General features: G+C 40.1%; 1 protein-coding gene across 1 annotated transcript in view; it reads right to left on the minus strand.

The window, feature by feature from the left end:
- Nucleotides 1-25,154, minus strand: part of ccnb3 (cyclin B3) — a 34,565-nt gene extending 9,411 nt beyond the window's left edge. The window contains exons 1-6 of the mRNA XM_084326876.1: nucleotides 25,033-25,154; nucleotides 24,579-24,739; nucleotides 23,244-23,327; nucleotides 17,926-18,032; nucleotides 16,973-17,171; nucleotides 360-458 (exon numbers count right to left, since the gene is read on the minus strand). Of these exons, the coding sequence (XP_084183002.1) occupies nucleotides 360-458; nucleotides 16,973-17,171; nucleotides 17,926-18,032; nucleotides 23,244-23,327; nucleotides 24,579-24,662 (573 nt within the window). The 5' untranslated portion in view covers nucleotides 24,663-24,739; nucleotides 25,033-25,154. The remainder of the gene's footprint in view (nucleotides 1-359; nucleotides 459-16,972; nucleotides 17,172-17,925; nucleotides 18,033-23,243; nucleotides 23,328-24,578; nucleotides 24,740-25,032) is intronic.
- Nucleotides 25,155-25,689: the final 535 nt, after the last annotated feature.

The raw sequence follows: 25,689 nt of genomic DNA on the forward strand, positions 1-25,689 counted from the left end.
TTGTAGTGTTAATATGTACAGTGAAACAGGTCATAACTGCAGCATAACTAGTAAGAGTAGGTAAGGGATATGTAGATATAGTATCACTATCTACAGATATGTAAAAGTGATTATATGCAGGTATGTACAGATGTTGAGATATATGTACAGTACAAACAGTATTATTGTACATGCTAGCATAGAAATACATAACAGATATACATTATTCTACCCAAAAAATTTTCTTCAGTGACAGCTGGAAAAGTATATGTAACACCATTGTGTAGAGAACAGTCTACCGAATCGGGAGTCTTTGGTTTTGAAGCTTTGGATGACTCTTTTTTTCTCCCCTTCTTTTTCTCGTTGCGTTTTCAACTCACCTCTCTCTTCTTGAGGTAGTCGAAGATTTCCTTGGCGTACTCTGGAGTCAGAGAGCACTGGTCCGAGTGCTGCGAGTCGATGTCAAACTCCTCTGGGATCTGAAGGGGAGACGGACAGAGAGGAGAGAGTTTAATTTACCTGGCACAGGGTGGCCCTTCCTTCCGCCATTTTACCAGTCAAGTTGGTTTGAATAGAAAAGAGCCTCCTGGCAACTGTCAGCCTCCCACCGAAGTGTGTTGGTGTTAACAGACTTATCAGCCACAGATATTTACCGGCACGTGGCTAGTGTTACAGCTGGGACGACGGCAGCCCAACATGTCATCGCAACATTCAATATCAATAATAACCAAACTGTTTATTAAAACAGTGTATCTGCAGGTTTCAACATGAGATTTTTTTATTCCGATTTCATGACCATACTAGCACAAAAACATAGCGATAATGAACTGGTGGCTGCACTTTATTTAAATTGTTGCATGTCTCCCCCAAAAAAAAGTAATACCTGTGTGCAAATGAAATTGAAGACTTTTTAATACCCTGCAGATACCCTGTAAATACTGCTTCAGGCCATGATCATATAGGGCACTTCTTTTTCATAACCAAATGCTAGAAATTAGGGGTGTAACGGTACACAAAAACCACGGTACGGTACGTACCTCGGTTTTGAAGTCAAGGTTCGGTACAGTGTTCCACTCAGGGGTGATGTAGTGTGCAGTAACTAATTGTACTCATAGGGCTGTCAACGAATATTCTATATTGAAATTAATAACAAAAAATATTATTATATTAGATTGTGAAAATAACAGCCCCCGGTGGACGGTCATTAGTGGTTAACATACCGTTGTATTCGTTCGGTACAGAGCCGTTCGGTACGGTACGGTACACACTGAAATGGTTCGGTACGGATACGTGTACCTTTACACCCCTACTAGAAATGCAGCTGCGAGCGCCGCTAGTAAATGGAGAAGGTAAGGAAAAATACCTCAACCTTGTTGCTAAACAACACACAGTTTGACAAGAGGATGACATCGACATACGGTGTGGCAAAATCTGCTTTAAAATGTGAGTCTTTTGGAGAACGACTGCGACCAAACGGTTGAAGGAAAACTGGGAAAAAAAAGGCACAGGCGCATTCCAAGGAGCCTCCTACGTGATCTCAGCCTTAAAGGGGAGATGAAGCGTTAAACAATATGAGCCTAATTTGTTTGTTGTGTACCTTGGGTAAGACATGGTCCTATAATCAAATGTGAAATCCTGCTTATTTGTCTGAAAACGCAAGTGTAATTTCCCCGTTTTTGCCATGGGCGCCGCCATTTTAGATTGAGCTGGATGGTGACATCACGGTGATGGTTTGGGCTGGGTCCCGGTTTACAGTGATGGTTAGATAGCTACGTAAATATGGAGTGTCGTGAAAGTCATAAGATAAAGCAGGGCTCGCAACTCAGTCGTAGTTCCAAGGTGTTTTATTTGACAAAAAAAGGCAGATGCCAGTCAGTCAGTAAATTGTCAACCAAATGTAACGTTACGTTACCTACAGAAAAAATATATATTATATAATTATACTATTGTATTATCTGCGAGACACCCCCCCCACCCACAGTCTGAGTCAGAGCGATAGTTCAACTTGACTAACAGGGTGAAGTAGGTATCAGTTTCCTTTTTTTCCTCCCTCAATAATGTTATTTATGTACGTTATCATTATATAAACAAATGCACATATGGATTGTTTGCTGCAACGTTTCTGAATGAATTGAAGCATTAATAAATAAGCAGATAATTAAATTAGATATCCATAACATGTGTTTTTAATTAGCATAGCCTAAATAAATATGAATTAGGGATGTCCGATATTATCGGCCTACCGATATTATCGGCCGATATCGGCATTAAAATGTGATATCGGAAAATATCGGTATCGGTTTTCAAAAGAAAAACATTTCTATAACCTTTATTTACCCAGGCAAGCAAGTAAGAACAAATTCTGATTTTATTTATTGTCAAAAGTATATCACTGAAATCCAAGTTAATGTATATCTTAGAAGTTCTTTGTTTCATCGTACAAACAGCCAAAGCTGTCATGTATGTTGTGTATGTCATAAATGTCGATATGAATTGAAAATGGGGGACCCTGATGTAAACAAGACAAACGTCTTTCTCTGGTCTGCATCCTTTTAACAATTGGGAACACAGTTTCTTGAGTCTGGCGTTGTTGTACTTTATCTATTTAGTGTTACTTTTGGGAGTAGTGGGGGAGAAATGAATGAATGAATGAAAACTTTATTTAACAGATTGCAGAATGGGTACAATACAGTACGGCGCAATACACACAATTGTTAAGGGGATGCAGACCAGAGAAAGACTTTCGTCTTGTTTACATCAGGGTCCCCCATTTTCAATTCATATCGACATTTATGACATACACAACATACATGACATTAGGGATTAATAAGAACGAGCCACCTCGGAAGAAGACGGCCGCTGCTGCTGAAACCACCGCCTTGCGTTGCCTCGCTGGCTCTTCCGCTTCACAGCGCGGCAGCGGGCGATAAGGGGGGCGTGCTAGCGCGCGGTCACGTGACCAATCAGAGGAACCCGGAAACCGAACTGCGTTGTATTTGGCAGTGTTTCTAGTTGTAGCAGCGCAATAGTTAGATAACCTAGGTGGGGAACAACCAAGAGATCACTGCAACTCACACAAGTTGGAGAACTATCTCTCTCTCTCTCACACACACACACAAAAGGAGCCGCATGTGATTGGTGGAGGCGGGACCCTTACAAAAAACTGTTGTTGCTAATCATTGACACATGCTAGCCTGTAATAATCCCCCCCAGAAAAATCTACTTTGCATTTGATATATTGCAAATATATGCCATCACACACACTGGCATTTAAAGGGTTAGAATTATAAAATTTATATGTGGTGTTATGATCAGGCCTGAAGTTGAATAAAAGATTGTATTATTTTCAATCTGACATTACAAAAAAACTGAAAATCCATCAAAATCAGTGTTGTTGCTAATCATACATATGCTAGCCTGTTTTTTAACAATAATTTGTGATGCCATCACAAACACTGGCATTTAAAGGGTACAAATAAAAAATGCCTGCACCAGAATGCAGGAAATTAAGTCTTTGTAACAAGAAATGTCCTGGTGGGGGACCCCCAGACCCCCTGCTTAAAAAGTGGCCTGACTGGGGCTATATTTTGCACTATATTTCCTGGCCTGAATGATTTCCCTAGTTCAGCCCTGGTTAAAAGCCTCCAATGCTTATTAGTGTGTGTGCGTTTAAACGTGTGCATGTTTCAACCATACATTTATATAAAAAAAAAAAAAAAAATGTTACCTCCTATAATAGTGGGGGTCGCGGCTCTCTGACCCCGTTATTTTTGGGTCTCGGCCTGAAAAGTTTGGGAACCCCTGAGCTAATTGAAGAAACGCCTTCTTTCAGAAGGCTATCAATGTGCGAAATACACTGCCTGGTAGGGCTCGGGTACAGGGCAATGTCTGAAAAATACGTGCAACCTGGGAGAGTGTAACCCGGTCGTCGAGCCCTATTATTATTTTCTCTATATATATATTGTTTTATTTGAAAGATATATATTTACTGTTGACCTGTTTTATTGTTCACCCGTATATGCTCCTTGTATCGCCGCTGCTTACAGCGCGCATTGGAACGGAGACAAAGTTATACCGTTCGTTTTGTATACAGCCGAGCCACTACTCAACACATATTGAACGGAGAAAAAGATAACCGTTAGTTGGAGAATAAAAGTGAGGAGAGAGGTGTTTTGCTACAGCGCTGTGTAACGTTGGTGTTGTGGTGTCTCCAAGGGAGAGGAGGGAGGGATATAACTACTCCCGCATCGATCTGCCGACGGGCAGGGGATAACGGAGACAGAATAGACCTTTAGACTGAGTTCGGTTGAGGCTGAACTCATATAAACCAACAGACTTTAGGTGATAGCCTAATCTATACCCTTCTGTTGAACTCATTCTAATTATTAATCTGGACCTTCAGAACATGCAGTATTATTAATTTGCTCAAATGTCGTGGCCTCACACAGTGCCAACTGCAGGTCTCGCCATCTCAGGTGCCAACTGCAGGTCTCGCCATCTCAAAGATGACAGAGCATGCAGCATCCCCCTGTTGGGGTTGCTCAATGCTGTAAAATATTACATAAGTGTTTTTATGAATAACGATATTTGAGGAGCCTAATAATATTGCTACAGCATGCAATTCTCTGAGGTGGGAGGCTCCACCTCCGGGCGAAACCATCTCTGTGACATCAGCAACAAAATGGCGGCGCCCATGTTGATTTATGCTACATAAATGGACATAACAAATCGTTTTTTCTTAGAAACGCCTTACTTTTATAACGTGATTTTTTCTGTGGTTTATCTAAATACTAATTTGATGCTATGACTGTTTATATCGCTATGCTTCATCTCCCTCTCTCTTTAGGCCGAGCGTTGCGTCGGCGGACCGCAAATGACATCACGCCATAAATCCATCTCTACAGACTGTATGAATTAATGTTGCGTTTTTTTCCCTTCAAATTAGGGCTGGGCGATATGGCCTCTAAATGATATCGCGATATTTTTTGGCCATATCACGATACACTATATATATCGCAATATTTTGACATTTCCTCTAAAGCACTTAAAAATGCTTTACATCTAAGACTATTTATCGGACTATAAGCCGCGGCTTTTCCCCCCATTTTTCGACCCTGCGGCTTATATAACGGTGCAGTTAATCTATGGATTTTTACAGCTAACTGGGCGCACTCCCTCAGCTCTGTGACCGTCAGATCAGACTCCTAAATCTGCTGCAGCAGTGCACGCCTTGCCCCTCCTCCTCACATAACCACGTCAACAAACCATTACGGCAAGAGGAGTGCATGAGCAGCTCAGAGCTCCTCTTTCAACATAACTGAAGCATTAAACAAAATGACCCAGTCAACGAACTATTCACTTTAGTTTATTAACACTTTAACTGCCAGAAGACGAGTTTAGGCGTCCTTCCCCACCATGCTCAAGTTGCCAAAGACGCCGTAACTCGTCTTTGATATCAATATTTCAAAAATCTGTGATCGGATTCATATTTCCCATCCGCTGGCCTGAGACCCACCAAAAAGCCCCACTGAACCCTCTAGCGGTTCAAGAGCGCCATCTGGTGGCCGATCGGCGCAATCGCCAAACAGGAAGTTACTAAGACGATGTGCTGTTCACCCATATTACTTCCGGGCACTCGGTATAGGTCCCGGCACTCTAGCTCGTCACAATACATAGCGATCCGTTGCCAATAACTCGATAAACAACATGATTTGGAGGTATATACCATTATAAAACCTGGAAATGAACCGGGTATTCCAACATCCCATAATAGGAAAATGTATACTCCACGCTCATCGCCCAACGGCGCGAGGAAGATACGGTAAGATTCAGCGTTATTTTTCAATGTCTTCTATACTAACTGATCTGATGAACATATGACCCACATTAGATGAATGGTATAACGCTGCCCACGGAATTATAAACGCCCCCTCGGCCATCCGGTCAACATCAGATGACGTGTAGTAACTTCTAGAACCATGTCCAGTTGGAATCTTTTAGATCGCGCCGATTGCCATCAAACTGTATTTCATCATCAATATAATGCATTTGGGGCTATAGATCACGTTCTGGAGAAAGCTGCAGAAAGAGATGAAAACATACTTATACTTTAGACCAGTGGTTCTCAACTGGTCTAGCCTCGGGACCCAACATTTTCCTTAGTCATTAAGTCGCGACCCAAATTTCTTAACCACTATGATTTACATTTTTTTTTTGCAGTAATACACAATCTTTCATGCATTGTTAAAAACATGAAATAAACTCAAAGTGCAACTAGGGCTAAAAACCCAATGAAATAAAATAATAATAAATAATATATGCTTCTTAGCAGATTTCTTAGCTTAACATAACAGACCTAAGTTTGGGGGAACTAATGGGATAACTGGGGTTGCAACAAAAGTGCAACTAGGGCTAAAAACACAATGAAATAAAATAATAATAATAATAATAATAATAATAATAATAATAATAATAATAATAATAATAATAATAATAATAATAATACTAATAATAATAATAATAAATAATATATCCTTCTTAGCAGACTTCTTAGCTTAACATCCCAGGGAACTAATGGGATAACTGGGGATGTTGTTTGCTCCTGACAAGAGTCTCAAAGTCTGGGGTGATGGTAGACAAAGCAACTCTGAGGTCATGCTCAATGTCCAATCTGTTCCTCTGCTTTGTCTTAAGCCACTTCCACAAAGATAGGTAGCAAAAAAAAATTATAAAAAAAAGAAGAAAAAGAAAAGTAAAATTTAAATTTTTTTTTTTTTACAACACACATTGCAACCCAATCAAAATGACCCCGCGACCCACTTTTGGGTCGCGACCCACCAGTTGAGAAACACTGCTTTAGACCATACTTTAGTATGAATATGTGAATGAAAAAGTTTAACATTGCTTCACCCTGAACATTACATATAGGACATAATGGCAATAATAATGGCAATATAGCAATATAATCTAAAATGTTATAGCCCTGCAAAGAAGGGGAACTTATCCATAGACAAATAGAGCTGGCAAGTGGCAACCCATGCATGGTCATGAATTTAACCTCCGGCAGTTAAAGTGTTAATACATGAGGCGTTGTCTAATGTTATCTAGCTGCTGATAGCTCCTGATATCATCAGTTTGGCATTCGATTTCGCAGGTGCTGGCTAGCGCTGGCTAACTGGCTCTATCGTTATGAGAGCTAACGTTGCTACCTATATGTACCCGGCGCTGCTAACTGGCTATCGTTATGAGAGCTAACGTTGCTACCTACTGTACCCGGCGCAGCGGCGCTGCTAACTGGCTCTATCGTTATGAGAGCTAACGTTGCTACCTATATGTACCTGGAGGAGCTGCTAACTGGCTCTATCGTTATGAGAGCTAACGTTGCTACCTATATGTACCCGGCGCTGCTAACTGGCTCTATCGTTATGAGAGCTAACGTTGCTACCTATATGTACCTGGAGCTGCTAACTGGCTCTATCGTTATGAGAGCTAACGTTGCTACCTATATGTACCCGGCGCTGCTAACTGGCTCTATCGTTATGAGAGCTAACATCGCTACCTCTCTCTCTCTCTCTCTCCGTCATGAAAATTGTTGTAGTTGTTGTTTTAACCAAATAAAAAGCAGCAGCACTATTGCATAACTGAGTCATGTTTGCTTTGTATTTCTTTCTTTAGGGGAGTTTGTTTCACAGTTTTAGCATGTTTTATAGATGGCTAGGTTAAACAGGTTTTTGTTTTTAAGAGGGGTTTGATTTAGATTAGATAATTTAGTTATTTTTAAATGTCTGATCTAAAGATAAACAAAGGGTTTTAAAAGTGTTATATTTATCTTCTCTTATAGTACCAGAGAGAAGCTGAGGAGAATCAACCAGCAACAAAAGCAAAATTTGTTTAAAAAATAATTTAAAAAATGTATCATTATTATTACTATTTTTTGTATCGAAATGGTATAGAAATATCGATACTTTTCAAGGTATCGTATCGAAGTCGAAATTCCAGTATCGTGACAACTAGAGCCATATGAAATCCGTTTTATTATTTTCCAAATTCCATTTTATTTTTTCCCAAATTCCATTTTTTCCGTTTTAATATTTCAGAATTCTGTATTTTGCTTTTTATGCTCATTTTACCATCAGAAATAGTGTCTAATAAGTGGGAATGAATAAATGTCCACAATTGAATAAGATACAACAGTCCATTTAATGTTTTTAAGTGCTGCAACTCAGAAATACAGTTCAATTTTACACAATATTTTTCAATTAATATTGTGACAAAATAAAAATACATATTTCAAGTGTAAACAATAGATACAGCTAGCTACTACTGACATTATCACAATGACAATGTCAGTAACCTAGCTATATCTATTATATTGTGATGAAATATAGTAATGCATAATTTAGGCACCTTTAGTTTAGTTTATTTCGATTATAAAGGACAGTGTATAATGACAATCGTTTGCATTAAACAAATGGATGGGTGCACTAGATTTAGCAAGAAGCTATCATTTCCATCTATAGTCCTATGTACTCTAACGTTTCATAGCTATTTAAGTTTATTTAGATTATAAAGGGCAGTGTATAATGACAATCGTTTGCATTAAACAAATGGATGAGTGCACCAGATTTAGCAAGAAGCTATCATTTCCATCTATAGTCCTATGTACTCTAACGTTTCATAGCTATTTAAGTTTATTTAGATTATAAAGGGCAGTGTATAATGACAATCGTTTGCATTAAACAAATGGATGAGTGCACCAGATTTAGCAAGAAGCTATCATTTCCATCTATAGTCCTATGTACTGTAACGTTTCATAGCTATTTAAGTTTATTTAGATTATAAAGGGCAGTGTATACTGACAATCGTTTGCATTAAACAAATGGATGGGTGCACCAGATTTAGCTTAAACTTCTAGAAGCTATCATTTCCATCTATAGTCCTATAACGTTACATAGCTATTTAAGTGTATTTAGTTTATAAAGGACAGTGTGTAATGACAATCGTTTGCATTAAACAAATGGATGGGTGCACTAGATTTAGCTAGAAGCTATCATGTCCTAACGTTATAGCTATTTAATCACAATAGTGTCGCAAGTGTTTTTGCGGGTCCAGTCCACGCAACGTTGACAGAATTAGCAAAACACCTTATCACCGGAGGCATAAAAAGTCATTAGGATACTGTTCTGCTCTGAATTGAGGGCTTATTGTGGATTTTTTTAGCTTCTTGACGATGTTAACACTGAAGCAGCCAGACGCTTGAGCACCGCTTGTGTTGTGTGTAACACGCTGTAGCGTCCCCGCCTCCCCGGTCGCGTGTGCACCAAACGTTCCACCCAAAAACGAAATTTCAGTCCAGATTAGGCCAAATTCTGCAATATTCCACGTTTTGCAGTTGATTCAATTTTTATTGGTAAATTCCGCGATTGCGTCCGCGATTCCGTGAACGCGGATTTCATATGGCTCTAGTGACAACACTAATATGTACCTGGAGCTGCTAACTGGCTCTATCGTTATGAGAGCTAACGTTGCTACCTATATGTACCCGGCGCTGCTAACTGGCTCTATCGTTATGAGAGCTAACGTTGCTACCTACTGTACCCAGTGCTGCTAACTGGCTCTATCGTTATGAGAGCTAACGTTGCTACCTATATGTACCCGGCGCTGCTAACTGGCTATCGTTATGAGAACTAACGTTGCTACCTATATGTACCTGGAGCTGCTAACTGGCTCTATCGTTATGAGAGCTAACGTTGCTACCTATATGTACCCGGCTCTGCTAACTGGCTATCGTTATGAGAGCTAACGTTGCTACCTATATGTACCTGGAGCTGCTAACTGGCTATCGTTATGAGTGCTAACGTTGCTACCTATATGTACCCGGCGCTGCTAACTGGGGGATCATCCCTATGTTCCCCGGGTTCTATGTTCCCCGCTTTGATTGATTAATAGATTGAAAATTTTATAAATTTTTATTCTTTTATTAATTATTAATGTCCGCCTTGTTTCGAACGGTTAAGCTTAGGCCCTCTTTCGAACTGGTTAAGGTTAGAGTTTGGAATCAGGGCTGGTGGTCTAAAATGTTCAATCAATCAATCAAAGCGGGGAACATAGACATGCTCCCCTAACTGGCTATCGTTCCTGTTTAAACAAAAATGTTAATAAATGGGAGCTTCCTCAAACAGCCATCTCTTTCCCGACAATCCCCTCTGTGCACGAACCCTTACATATGGTAATTAAACATTAAAACACCTGCAGTTTATAGTCCAGTGCGGCTTATATATGTACACATCATTCAATTGAGCTGCTGCGGCTTATATTAAGGTGCAGCTTATAGTGCGAAAAGTACGTTAAAAACTCTTGGGTGCCTAAGACTTTTGCACAGTACTGTGTTTTCTATCACCTTTAGCCAAACACACACACACACATATATATATATGTAGCGGTATATATATATACACACACTGTGAGAAAATAATAATCACACACAAAGGGATAATGGCTTATAGCAGACTTAATGATTTTAGAATATTTCAGATAATGAAATTAAATGTTTATATCATCAACTATCCAGTTAGTAATTTATACTGTAACGTTTGGCTACTTTAAATCATTGAATGTAGAGAGAGAGAGCGCCAGCCCCCCCCCCCCCGCCGGTTTTGTAGGTTTGCGTTTTGAGCGTATAAGCTGCCGTAGGTGATGATGTCACACTCAAATGTCAACACAGGAAGTTGAACAGACGATTATGGGAACTGGATGCCCGATATGAAGAAACGAATAACCAATAAATATGAAGTTATGTTTGAACTTCTGTTGTCAAGCCTCAGGATCAGCAGTATATGGAGAGGTTGGTCATGCTGACATGGTAGAGGAGGATCATCAGTATATAGAGAGGTTGGTCATGCTGACATGGTAGAGGAGGATCATCAGTATATAGAGAGGTTGGTCATGCTGACATGGTAGAGGAGGATCAAGAGGTTGGTCATGCTGACATGGTAGAGGAGGATCATCAGTATAGAGAGAGGTTGGTCATGCTGACATGGTAGAGGAGGATCATCAGTGTATGGAGAGGTTGGTCATGCTGACATGGTAGAGGAGGATCATCAGTGTATGGAGAGGTTGGTCATGCTGACATGGTAGAGGAGGATCATCAGTGTATGGAGAGGTTGGTCATGCTGACATGGTAGAGGAGGATCATCAGTAGGGCTGGGCGATATGGCCTAAATATGATATCACGATATTTTCTGACCTTTCGGCGATACACGATACACATCGCGATGTTTTTCCTTTTTTCCCCAAACAATTCATTATGAGGCTTACCAAGACAGTATTTGAGTTTGCAAGCGAACATTAAAGACAAAAGACTCATGCATTTAGCATTTTTATATTATATATTAGATTTAGATTATTGGATTCTTAGATTATATATTTAGCATTTTAGCCTTTTGTTTTTTTTATATTATATATTAGATTAGATTTAGATGATTAGATTACATATTGTAACTATTTATTTATTTACATGTATGTATACATTTATTATTTGAACGGCTTAAGGCTATATCTGTACTTGATGTTTGTTTGTTGTGTTGCATACTTGAAATAAACTTCAATCAAATCAAACCCCCCCCTCTTAAAAACAAAAACCTGTGTTTAACCTAGCCATCTATAAAACATCATGCTAAAACTGTGAAACAAATGTCCTACTCCCCTAAAGAAAGAAATACATAGCAAACATGACTCAGTTATCCAATAGTGCTGCTGCTTTTTATTTTGTTAAAATCTTTTAGTTAATAAGACTAAAAGACTACAATATATATGACTACAAGGGCCAGAAGCCCACTTCATGACGGCTTCCTGTCCTCGCATTCCATTTCCGGTTTTCCGGTTAACGTTACATTTTCAACAACAGATTGCTGCTAATTAAACACTTCATGGAAACGGAGTAACGTTAACGTTATGTCGAGTTCATACATGTAGTGTAGTATGAACTCCACATAACGTTAACATTACTCCGTGTCCACTGTTGCTGCCACTGTTGCGTCGCAGATGGATGGTACACTCTGTTAGCTCCGTAGCTAATCCGCTCATAAACTAACTTACAGATAGCAGTACCGTTAACGCCGGAGCTTACTCCTGGGTTTCAGGGGGCATCCCTAGCACCGAGCCACCGCCTCTCTGTCTCTGGCTAGGTGTGTGCGCTTGCGTGCGTGTATGTGCGTGTAGATGACGTAATTTTGGCAAGTGTGTGTGTGACTGACTTTTTTTTTCTGCGAGAGGTAGAGGCGAGAGAGAGAGGAAAGCATTTAGCACTGCGCTTGTAAGTCTCATCTCAGCCGCGGCGGCCTCTAACGCGAGGGCAAAACATCACGATATCCGCGATACGTTTAAAAAGTGTATTGTTAATGAACTGTACCCGATATTTATATAATATCGTCATATCGCCCAGCCCTAATCATCAGTATATATAGAGGTTGGTCATGCTGACATGGTAGAGGAGGATCATCAGTATATAGGTTGGTCATGCTGGTAGAGGAGGATCATCAGTATATTGTAGAGAGGTTGGTCATGCTGACATGGTAGTTGACTCGCTGTACATGTGGGAATCGGGATGAGACACATGAACACCTGCCTCCTCCCAAGGTCTACTTTGGATCTGGATATGCCCATTAACCTCCAAGAACTCATGCATTACCCCCTCTCGCCTCATGCACTTGGCTCTCCCGATGGCTTTTTGCCAAGACAAACAATGATGATCCTCCTCTACCAGCATGACCAAACTTTCTATACTGATGATCCTCCTCTACCATGTCAGCATGACCAACCTCTCTATATACTGATGATCCTCCTCTACCATGTCAGCATGACCAACCTCTCTATATACTGATGACCCTCCTCTACCATGTCAGCATGACCAACCTCTATACTGATGATCCTCCTCTCTACCATGTCAGCATGACCAACCTCTATATACTGATGATCCTCCTCTACCATGTCAGCCTGACCAACCTCTCCATATACTGATGATCCTCTTCTACCATGTCAGCATGACCAACCTCTCCATATACTGCTGATCCTCCTCTACCATGTCAGCATGACCAACCTCTCCATATACTGATGATCCTCCTCTACCAGCATGACCAACCTCTATATACCGATGATCCTCCTCTACCATGTCAGCATGACCAACCTCTCCATATACTGCTGATCCTCCTCTACCATGCCAGTATGACCAACCTCTCTATATACTGATGATCCTCCTCTACCATGTCAGCATGACCAACCTCTCCAGATACCTGGCTGGACCATGGCACTGGCACCTTGGCACTGCAAGCTAATACATGTGTCCGAACTGGCTGAGTCTCTGGACTCAGAGTACTGCAGCACTCTGCTGGGATACTATGACTTTTCTGGGGATGACTGTGCCAGCGCTTTCAAAGGAAAGAGACCGGTGAATCCGTTGAATAATCTGCAGAAGAACCCTAGATTTCAGAAGGCTTTTAGTCAGCTTGGCACATTGTCGCTGGTAACAGATGAGCTCCAACATGAGATGGAGTCCTTCACATGCATTATGGATGGCCATGGTCGGATGAAGTCAGTTGATGCTGTGTGAGCCAAGATGCTGCAGAAAATGATGGGTGCTGATAAAGTCCTGGATGCAAACTACAAAGTAGACATTGAACGCCTGCCTCCCCCCAAGGTCTGTCTCATCCCACATGTACAGCAAGCCAACTTCAGAGTCGCCTGCTACAAAAGAGCAGAACAGCCAATATTCAAGAGGCCCAAAGCCTATGATCAAGGTACTGGCCCATAAACTGGAGTCAGAAGAGCAAGAAGCTCTTGATAAAGAGGCAGATTACGCAAAAAATAACATGGATGAGGAGGATGGAGAGTACGAGTGTGATGAGGCGGAGGAAGAGATAGACTTTGACAATAGTTTTAGTGATGATGATGATTAGTAGTTTAGGGTACAAAAAACAAATAGAAAAAGACTTGAATGTTGTGTCAACAAAGAAGATATCCAGTCCATGATATCCAGTGCATATGAAAACATATAGTTTGAACCTTAACAATAAATAAATCACTGATCAAAATCGCATGGGAAAATGTGTTAATTTGTCTCTATATAATTGTTTATACAAAACTATAATATTTAGGGCATAACAGCATGGAGACAATCTTTATTACAATATTATTTCCAATATTAAGCTAAGCTAAATCGATCTCGTCCAATGCACTACATTTCAGTAAAAAGGGAAAATAGAGATGTGATATGCTTTTTCAGCGTTTTTTGCCTTTTCTGTCCTGACATTTTATCAAGATGTGTTCGAATCTTTAAAATAACAATTGTACTGAATTCCTTGGGTCAAAACTTGTTTGGGGAAATGTTTTAATTTGTCTCTATATGTTGTTAACTTCAAAAGTTATGCTGTTTTCTTTTTCAGGTTTTGGTTCAGAATAGGTGTAATAAATGGTTAAAAATAAACCCATGGGACATTATTCCAACCTGTTACCTGTCAGAATCTTAAAATAGACACTTCAAGGATTAATAAAAAACAAGTGGTGAAAAAAAATCCACCCTATGCAGGTGGACCTACTGTATGTTTCCATCTAGACTATAGTGGCTGTTCTGTATAGTTTAATAGGAGCCTAATACTGCTTTTCTAATTTAAGGCTCACAATGACCTGTAACAATGAAATAGTATAGGCATATTATACATTTCCTGAATCCTTATGGTCCTGAGAGTGTTGTAGATATTGTATTTAGTGTCTTTGTTGCTCCTAGATGACACAAGGCTAAAAGATAGTATATCATTTAGGCAAAAATCGTGTAGATATGTGTGTTGTTGACTGTTCAAAGAGCTCCAGTGACCTCTATATTGGTCAGAAAGATTCAAATCTTAGCTTGAATGAAAGAGGACATAGTCCCCTTTAAAATGATACCAAACACAATATTGTGAAACATTGACAAATGTCCTCTACGTGAGTCTAAAGCAGGATATGCACCAGCATCTGAAATGCAATTTCCTGAGGGGGTAGGTATACTTCATGACTTGATAATTATGATAAAGCTACCACTCTGGAAGGGCTATCATACAAAAATATCATCTACAGACATAGATCTTTGAAAAAATTATATGTAAGTTTATTCACCCTGAGTGGCACTGACAAGTGAAATGTTGGCCTCTGGCCCATGGACTACTAGTGTGGAGTCCGCTTTGAGCGTTTCCAGGGTTAGCAGCTAACGCTAGTTAGCTTAGCCTAGTTATGTGGGATAACTTAATTACCGTAGCAGCTAACGTTAGCCCATTGCTTGCGTCAATTAAATTGCATGTCATTAAAGGTCCGTGCCGGTCTGTGTCTAATGGAATTACAATTGCATGTCATTTAAGGTCCTCGCTGGTCTGTATAATGAAATGAGAGGAAAGCTCTGCGCTAAAGCAAGTCTCATCTCAGCCGCGACGTGACAACATATACTCGATGTTCGCGATATAGTAATTTACTACATCTCATGTAGAACAAGCCGTGATACATTGAGTATACTCGATATATCGCCCAGCCCTACTTCAAATGTAGCCAAGGTTAAAGACCCTAACCCTGTCAAAACAGCAGCAATAGTGTATATTTTCAGCAATACGTTTGTTTACCAATAAGTGTTATTAGTGAAATATTAGTTTTGGAAATGTATTCAGAAACTTGAGAATATCGACGGAAGGTAATGCATGCCGCCATTTTGTTTGTAGTCATATGAGGAGAGGAGTCCCAGGGCTTTCGAATGGTGTTGGAATTTTTTTAAACGACACTACCCAGCTCAAGCCAGCTCCTGTCATGACTTATTTTTTTATTTATCTTATTTTTCGGAATTAACTACCACAAACCTGAACGTTATTGACATAAATTAGAACGCAGTTAGTTCATCTACCTTTCTGTGAACATTTAGCAAAAATCTGCATTGCATTCTGATAAAAAATGGCGACACAATTTCCATTCAAATAAAGTAAATGTACTTACAGTAGATTTCATTCACAGTTTGTGGATCACGCCTGGTGATACTAAATCCAGATTGAACTCTGCCATTGGAAAGAGGAGATTTGGCCCGATCCATAGATGTGCATCTTGGCTATAATAAGGTAATTTATAGGCCTGATATTCTATATTCTATAATAATATTTCAAATTGCATGTGTCCGGATAGAAGAATTCAGTACTGTATCTACAAAACCTTCCGTTTCATCATCTTCCCTTTATTAATTTGCTTAGATTTTTTAGCATGGTGTTATTCACTGTCAAAGATGAAAAAAATAATAATAGTAATTGAATTGATATTCTCCTTTGGTTCATTACAATTTACTCAAGCCTAGTAACAGACACAATATTTCTGACACAGGGAATCATTCCCTGAGATCCATAGATGTCCCTAGATACCAAGAACATGCAAATGGACCTTGTAGAAGTGGAGCAATCTTCCATTTACTTAGGTATGTATTTTTAGGCCGATTTTCAGAAGATATGGCTAGGGCGGAAGAGGTTAAAAGGCCCCCTCCACTCAAAAACTTGTTTTTGTACACAGTTAACTCCTTTCGGAGACATGACTTTGACTCTACAGGTTGTTATTTGTGCAGAACTTGTCACCAGAGCGCCCTCTTCACATCCTTCCACTGGAGGAGGAGGTCTTCTCTGTACTTCGCCAAAATCGGAGCCACCTGTGTGACGCAGCTAATCCTCTAATGGTCACTACTGCCCAGTTGGCCACACTGTCGACCAAGAAATGCTCAATGCTAACATGAAACTATAATATTCTGATAACATGAAACTATAATATTCCGGCTAATGGCACTCATTGGCCACGGTCGTCATTGGCCACGGTCGTCATTGAATGATAATCACCTGCTTGTTGATTACAATCACATGTTTGCCAAACCAAGATGTCTGCGATGGAATACCATGAAATAGTTAGCGTCAATCTCCCACCCCTGACACACACACGCATACAGCCTTACCTGTGGTCTCTGGAGGCGCAGTGGCAGCTCTCGGCCAACAGAGGGTGTGGCAGCCACCTCCGTCTTCTCCTCCTCCTTTATCTTCACCTCTGCCTCATCCTCCTTTATCTTCTCATCTACCACCTCCTCCTTTATCTTCTCCTCTACCTCAGGTCTCTCTTCCTCAGGATCTGGCCCCTCTGAGCTCCCAGAGGAAGACCTAAAGAGGAAGAGACAAGAGAACTCTTTAATACTTCTTCAAACCATTCAAAAACAAAGACTCAGACTACCTTAGGGTCTGAGGGGGCTGACAACCAATAGGAACAGCCGGTGTTGACGGTGGATAACAGGGTCAGCAGCACAGCACTCGTTAGTTTACTTGAAGATGTGCTTGGATGGAGGTAGACTGAAAACATGTTCTGCTCAAGTGAAACATCACTTTTAAAACACCCGGGGGGATTTGATTTGAACACATTAACCAAACATAATGAGGTGTGTTAGCTGCCAATAGGAAGAAAGGATTATGATTGAAGATGGTAAATGGTATTATTATACATCAATCATATACAGGGTTCCCACAGACGTTGTAAAATGAAACTCAAGGACTTTCAAGTACTTTTCCAAGCACCATTTATCATTTTAAACAGGCATTTAAAGGGATACAATTAACTTTTAAATGCTGTTTTTATAGAAAAAGATGTAGGATCCAATATTTATGGCTTAAAACCAATTTCCGTCAATTATTTGCACTTTAAATAAAAAAGATTTTATTTCTTGGATTTTATCATGGATGAACGTTCAATGCGAATGGTTGATTTGAATTTCAAGCACTTTAACCGTTTTGCGGCCAACCACGTATATATACGTAATTTTTTTATTTTTACTTATAATAATGATGTGAAGAGCAGTGGAAAGAGGGCCAGGGGGCGAGTAGACAGAAAGCACACTGAAGAAAGTATATAAAGGTATATTACTTTTTCAAGTTCTTGACCGACACTGAGGTGGCGGTTGTGGTTTTCTTCACAGTCTTCTTCGCCAATTCCTTCTTCCTCCCCGGGAGACTGATGTGGACCTTGTGGGCCTGTGGACGCCGGGTAAGGACTTCGGTTAAGGTGGTACACAAGACACGGATACCAGCATATTGGCTCAACATTGGCCTATGTCTAGGCTTCGGCAGGGAAGTCAGTTCAAGTCAGTGCTCTAGTCATCTATTTCTGGTGACCCAGGATACGGTCGCAGTACAGTGTCCCAAAATGAGTCTCATCAGAAAACTAAAGTACTAATTGACCACAGGGAAAAATGTACATTGTACATTATAGCCATAAGTAATATATTTACGTCTTATTTATAAAAGTAATATATTTACGTGTTGTATCTGCAAGAGTACAAAACAAACAGGACCGGGAGACAAACCAACAATGATAGTATATAAATGGATATGCAACATTATGTACTTATTACACCCATACGTACACATACGTATATTACGTATTGCTATAACATACAATATGTACCTTTTTTCTATTTGTTTACTGCAGAGTGGAGGAACTGGGAGACCCATGTTACTGACCAAACACTCCATATCAGTGATGGCCATCGAAATGTAGTTATTCAATACTTATTTTAAGAAAATAAATACCACGTAAAGCACCTTTAATGACATGCATTTGTGTAATGTGAAACGTTTCCAATGAGGAGGAAAACTGTTGAGTTGAAACTGAATAGGCCTTGAGCCACTATCTTGTATTCCATCCTGTATACCAGCGCTCGAGTACTCGCATGAATTACTCGAGTAATGCTAGAGTAATTGTTTAGGGAAATAATTTTTAGAATGCATCTTAAAACGCATGGCAGCACGGAGTCACTCACACTACTATTTTATTATGTTCGAATAATTACATTACCTCCACTACTCTGTCTGCAACAGCCAACAGGTCTCTCCACTCAAGAAACGGCATGCCCATATCAATAATTCAATAGTGTATGAATTAGGGCTGGGCGATATGGCCAAAAATGATATCGCGATAACGATATCGATAACAATATCATATCACTCAAAAAAAAAAAAAAAAAAAGTATAAATTTTTTTTTAACAACAGATGTATGTTTATTTTGCAGCAATTGTTTGTCGTTGCCGCCATCTTTAGTGTTACATCCCCTCACACTCCAGTTCTCAGGCTGCAGCTGGTTTGAAAGCGAAAGTAAACCGGCTTCTCTGCTGGCTGTGGCTCCAGGGGAGTTGAACAGTTCTGGCTCTGCTAGTTTCTTTTCTATCTTTTGGCGCTTTTTTGGTGGACAAACCACCGCACATGTGCACCGTGACTCATGACTGGAGACTAGCTCTGCTAGCTAGGGATGGGTACCGAACCAAAACACGTCGGTACTACAGAGTATCGATTCGAGTGAGATACAGGACGAAATATATAATAATAAAATTCTATTTTTTTTTTAGCTTTTTTTTTCTTCATGTCAACGTTCACACGCACAATATATGCTTACCTAGGATTTGACTTGATTCAACAACAAAGCAGTCGGAGCAATGGCAAGCCGAAAACTGTCGAAATTGTAGTTATTTGAAGTTTGGATTTTTTTTTTCACAACTGAGGTAGGTAAATAAAATTTGTTTAGACTAAAGTACAGAAAAAAGGTACCGTTGGGTACCGGTATCGATTCACAGGTACCGGTTCAAATGTGAAAGGTACCCATCCCTACTGCTAGCACACATAGCCTACGGTGTACAGACAGTTTCAAACTGTATTTTAATTTAGAAAGCAAACAAAATAAATGGACAAGAGAAAAATATATCTCAATTTGGTCAGTATTGTCATTTGGACAAGCAAAGCCATTACTTTAAGTTGCAGGCAAGAAAGACAAGTCTGTCCACTGTCTCTGGTTTTAAAACTGCCATGTTGCAGGTCACAAAAAAAAAATATATATATATATATATATAAATTTAAAAAAATCGCCAGCTTTTAACGCAACAAAGTGTTATGCTCTCATGCTTCACAGCTAACCAGCGTTGTTTTCCTGCAACAACTCATGCCCCATGGGATTTCAGAGTGAGATTTCTGTTTCAGTGGCACAAACAAGTACTTTTGGCAATAAATAAAAAAAAATTGGCATAAAGGAATAAAATATACCGTATTATGTTAAACATAATATAATATGTTTTGGAAGTCCAACATATATAAAACTCTCTGGTCATAATATCCTGTGAAAATAGTTACCGGTACCTCTTGTTTTTATTTGGTTACCAAGTAACATGCGTGTGTGTGTGTGTGTGTGTGAGCAGCAGCTAAACAAACCGTGGAAGCTAGAGCATGAGAGAGTTGGAGGAGGAATCTAACAAGTAATGTTACCAGGAAAAGTTTGTTGCGTTGGAATACAGCTACAATAGTTTGTGTTTCTGCATTTCCAAATTGTGCTGACAACATGTCACCCCCTTCGCGTAACATTCACAGACTATTGATGCGAACGTACACGCAGAGTTGTGCTACATGGACCGAAACACTCCTGGGCTGGCTGTACCAGAAACACCTTTGAAACACTTGAAATCTGCCATTCCATGAGTGGAGAGAGCTTCTGCAGTGCAGACAGAGTGGAGGTACTGAGGTAGTGTAATGTTAGTTAGTTATTACAAATAGTAACTGAGACTGTTTCGATTGACAATAAGCATCAGGTACAACGTTATTGCAATAAGGTCAATAAACAAAGATCATATTTGTCCAGAATTTCTCCGGGACATTGAAATCTTCCCGGACGCATGGACTGCAGGAACACTGTGCACCTTATATATATTCAAAAATGCATGCGTGCATCAATACAAAGATTCCTGAAAGGAAGAAGAACCCCCCCCCCCTTTAAATAAGTGTATGAGCAGAAACATCACTGCCTGCCCAAGTACCGTAATTCCTCTAATAGTAACCCCGGCTTGTATTTGTTTCAACTGTAGCGGGTACCAGGCTTGTATTAGGAGGAGGCCTGTATAAGAGGGAGGCCTATATTTCAAATTTTCAAACGGATCATAATGAATAAATCAACATTTTGTGTCAGTTTGAACCCAGTAAAATGTACTGGGTTCATTTATTGAAACCAAGTACTGTATGAAATAGTAAACAGTGCAATTACAGGTGGTCACTGGTCATTTCAACGTTTTCAAAGTGAAATCAAGTAACTAGCTCAGTATGCAGCTCAGTATATTAGTAACCCGGCTTGTATTAGGAGGCCGGCTTATAATTGCTTAGCTCAAGAGCGCACCCGGCCATTAATAGAGACCCGGCTTGTATTTGAGACCCGGTTACTATTAGAGGAATTACGGTATTTCAAAGAGCAACAAATATAACTCAAATCAAAAGACAGGGTTTCATGATCAAAACAAACTCAAGACATGGCGATCATTTATAATCACCAAAGTTAAGTGATGGAGTACATGCAGCACCACCAGTGACAAATTTAACAAGTTAATTTACACCAACCAGGGCTCCCCACTGGGACTCAAACAATTCTAGTCTATGAATTTCCAGGTTTTCCAGGACGAGTGGGAACCCTGACCAACACACACACACACACCAGACACAGTGTCTCTCCCGCCCATGCTCAAAGTACAGCGTCCATTACCAGAGTGGCGGATGCATAGTGTCACACTTACTGACACCTCCCTCCCCATCGTCATGGCGATCTGACAGGCAGCCTGTCATCAGAGGAGCGGACAAAATCACTCTACTGCACTAAAAGCATTTTATTACAGTAGAACATCATGAGACTGAACCCAACAATCTGAACACTGAATTACCTTTGGGTAAGCTTTGGCCCCATTATTCACAGCAGTTACACTTTTATTTGATCTTACTACTACTACTACTACTACTACTACTACTACTACTACTACTACTACTTATTGTTATTGAACATACCTGTGTACAATGAAACCCTGCAGTGCACCTTAACATGCCCATACACTAAATGGTAAATGGCTGTATTTATATAGCGATTTTATCCAACGCGCTTCATAATTTGTTCCTCACATTTTACTCAAGGACACTTTGATACGCTGCCCGGGAGGAGTGGGAATCGAACCGGGAACCTCTGGATTACCAGACGACTGTTCTACCTGTCGCCCCACTATATGCAAGACACTTTCTTACCTAATTTTATATTTTATCTTTCTTACTACTACTACTACTTATTGTTACCATTCTTGTATTCATTGTTGTTTCTTAATTGTGCACTGTTGAGTCTGAGCTCGAAACACACATTTAATTACCTGCAATGCCCCTGTATTGTGTATTTAACAAATAAAGAACTTGAACACATTCAACTGAAACTGGAGTTTTACCATCTTAACTCATTGGCAGCCAACCGTTGAGCGCCAATAATGAGTTCTCGTTTTTAGATGCTTTGATCTTTTTCCTTTGATCCCCAACACTTGCGCGGACCTCCCTGTATCTCCCTTGCACCGCTGCCTACGTTAAAATTGCAATGATGATCGAATCCCACCAGGTGGCAGTATCGCCTACCTTTTGAACTGGGATAGTTTAGTGTGGGGAGTGTCTGCAGGAACTTCTCCCCCTCAGAGGGAATCAGGACAGAGCAATCGGTCGGAGATTGTATCGCCTCAAACCTATTGTTTCCCGTAGGATAGCCATGCAAAATATACACGAGTAATTGCGATCGCGATGGGGTCATTGGGATTATTCTTTTTGGAGTACCTTCTGGCTAAGGTAAGGTATATTTTACCGAACCTAAAACATGCTTTTGTACCGATCACAGCGCCGTCTTTTACCAAACCTAAAACATGCTTTTGGTAACGATCGCAGTTTCGAGGTAAAACGACCCCCGCCCCCCCCTTGATGATTTTGTGAAGACACATAATATATATGGTATATACCTTTGATTTGGAAATATTTGGAGTTTCAGGCGAGCAAGCCGAACGATTTGGGCATATGCATATAAGACGTCATATCTCACGATCTAGAAAAAAAAGACTGGATTATTTTGGAAAGGGGCGATGTTTAGCATGTAATAGCGCACAAACTAAAGTATGTAGACATTAACTGGTTTGTCAATGTTGGACTATAAACAATGCCTGTCAAATGAGCCATACTATTGTCTCCATAGCTATAATACAGAACACACGATGGGTCCGCAAACATTGCGAAAATGGTCAATAACGCTGGCGCCATTGAGTAAAGATGGGAAAACAGCGTGTCAGTCAATGAGTTAATAACCAATGTTATTTTTAGATAATAGAACGTCAACCCTTCTACGGAATTGTTCATTCTGCACAACTCACATTGGTGATGTCAAGGAAGGCTGGCCTCTTCTTAGGAGCACCTTGGGGAGGTGAGGACGACCTCTTGACATGGGGACCGTCCTCCTGCAAGACACACACACACACACAGGAGACAAGTAAATAAAAACACATGTCATTACACATTATTAATCACTGTTGACTTCGATAGCTCTATTGACCTTTGTATGTATGTATACATATATCCTAATATGTCATACGTCTATGCACTCAATACTGCAGCACCCAAGTTTCAGCACTGTTTGATCGTTGTTACTCAGCTGAAAGAGTTGTACCCTTCCTGCTGACTTGTCGTACAGAACTTGTAAGTCGCTTTGGATAAAAGCGTCAGCTAAATGACAAAATGTAAATATACAAAGCTCTATGAAGAACAGCGGTGGATTCCGAGGGTTAAGTTAATAACTCATCCTAACAAATTATTGCAAGTTTGCATTGTGTTTTTGAGTCAAAGGCTGGTGGGGTGAAAACACAAGCCGCTATCAAATCTGAAAGTCATTATGTCATTACAGCAGCATTACCGGAAATGAACAGCTCGGCTGGAGAAGTTTAAAGGAGACTTTGGAAAAGGGTAATTGTATACTGTATTTCAGCAGCAGCTTGTGTTAATTTCACCCCGCTGGCCTTTGGTGAGACTCTTTGAGCTTTCTGTTGATCCCTTCGAAAACACAAGGAACTTGCAATAATTAGTTAGGACAAGTTATTAACAACCCTCAGAATCCACAGTGTTAGTTATAGAGCTTTGTATATACATACATAGCTCAATAGAGCTAGAAAATATACAGATACCAACATGATCAGAATTAGGACTAGGATGTGTTCCATGCAAAGGTATATACGTGTAGGCTATACTGTTGTCCACAATATCCTATAGATGGATATTGCATTAAAAAAGTATTTAATATAAAAAGAGAAAGACAGTGTTGAATGAAACACCATGACAATTGTATTACAAGATCAAATATCCTACAGGTCCTGCATTATTATTGCACCGAATCAAAAATACGTTTAGATTAGGTATGCATTCCTCCAGTGCATAGGCTGCTCATTTTGTGCCAGTTTAATTCAACTGAATGTAGCTTACAGGAAACAATCAAGTGATGAAATAGACATGTCGACAAGATGGAGAATGTGGTAAATTTAATGTTTTCATTTATCGTTAAATGTGCTGTGGATTTCAGGTCACATAAACACGCTGTGTTTTGAGTTCTTTCTGTAGTGAGATCGTAGTGCCTCCCATTGTTCATAGTCACCTCGGCGATTTAAACAGCTCGTCTAACCGAACGATACCTCAAGCAGAGTTGAATGCAAGTCACTTACCTGTTTCTCACCCCCTTTGATATTTAATTTTGGTATTTTACTCCCGCCGAGCACAGTGGGGTTCTTCCCCCTCGGAAAAGGCATGGCTGACTCCGTATTATCCTCTCATAGATCCTACTCTCTATCTCTCTCTCAGCAGACTGATGGCCAGTGATGATGACCTGTAATGGAAAAACAACGAAACAGGCGGGTCTCTGGTTTAAAAAAATAAAAATAAATAAGATCGAACTACTTCTTTCTCTCGATGTTCAATGTGAAACAAGGAGCAAGTTAATTGTATATATTATTAGGTTTTTTTGTAATGCATAACTTGAACATAATCTGTGTGCACGTTTGCAGATCTCTAACGAAGCCCGTCTAGCGTTGTTAGGTGTGGCGGTTTCGTAGTTTGATTGAATCGAAAATGACTATGTAACGTTAGGTTAAAAAATATATATATTATATTCCATCTTACCGTGACTGGTGTCTCCTCCTGTGTGTTTAAATAAATCACTTAATAACTAAAGGTGAAAGACTACAGTAGATTGAGCCCAGTAGGTTTGAACTCTGCGCCTCTGAGACACAACAACTATGGGGCCGCGGCGAGCCACACCAGCTGCGCTCATTGGCTGGAATTTGACTCCAGCGAGCCTATCAGGGTGCCGCTGGGATGCCGTTGTTAAGGAGCGCGTCACGAGTTAAGGTGGGAACGAGGTTAAGGAGCGCGTGTTTTGCTGCACAGGATCCGCCCAACGTCCTGTTTACTTTCTGTCCACTTTAGAATAATATCTGGTGATTCTAAAGTGCATGTTTCCCCCCCAATGCACTTGGACAGAAAGTTAAAAAGACAGGAAGTTGACTTCGAGAAGTATTTGCAATGGTATTGTGACGACGTAAGTAGCATATTATAATATAAAGTCCACTATATATTATGAGTTATACATACACGTTTCAACAAGTAATACTATTGTGAGATTATACCAACGGGAATACGAATGCACATACATGGCTCCGCCCATGTGGTCGACAAATCCTGTAAACCCACTAGGAGGAGTTCTTTGACATTTCAAACCGCTGAGCAACCAATAGAAGCTCTGCATAGGCGTTTGTTGACTTTTTTGTATTTAAAACA

Source organism: Notolepis coatsorum (assembly GCF_963971535.1).
Source record: "Notolepis coatsorum genome assembly, chromosome: 13".
Lineage (NCBI taxonomy): Eukaryota > Metazoa > Chordata > Actinopteri > Aulopiformes > Paralepididae > Notolepis > Notolepis coatsorum.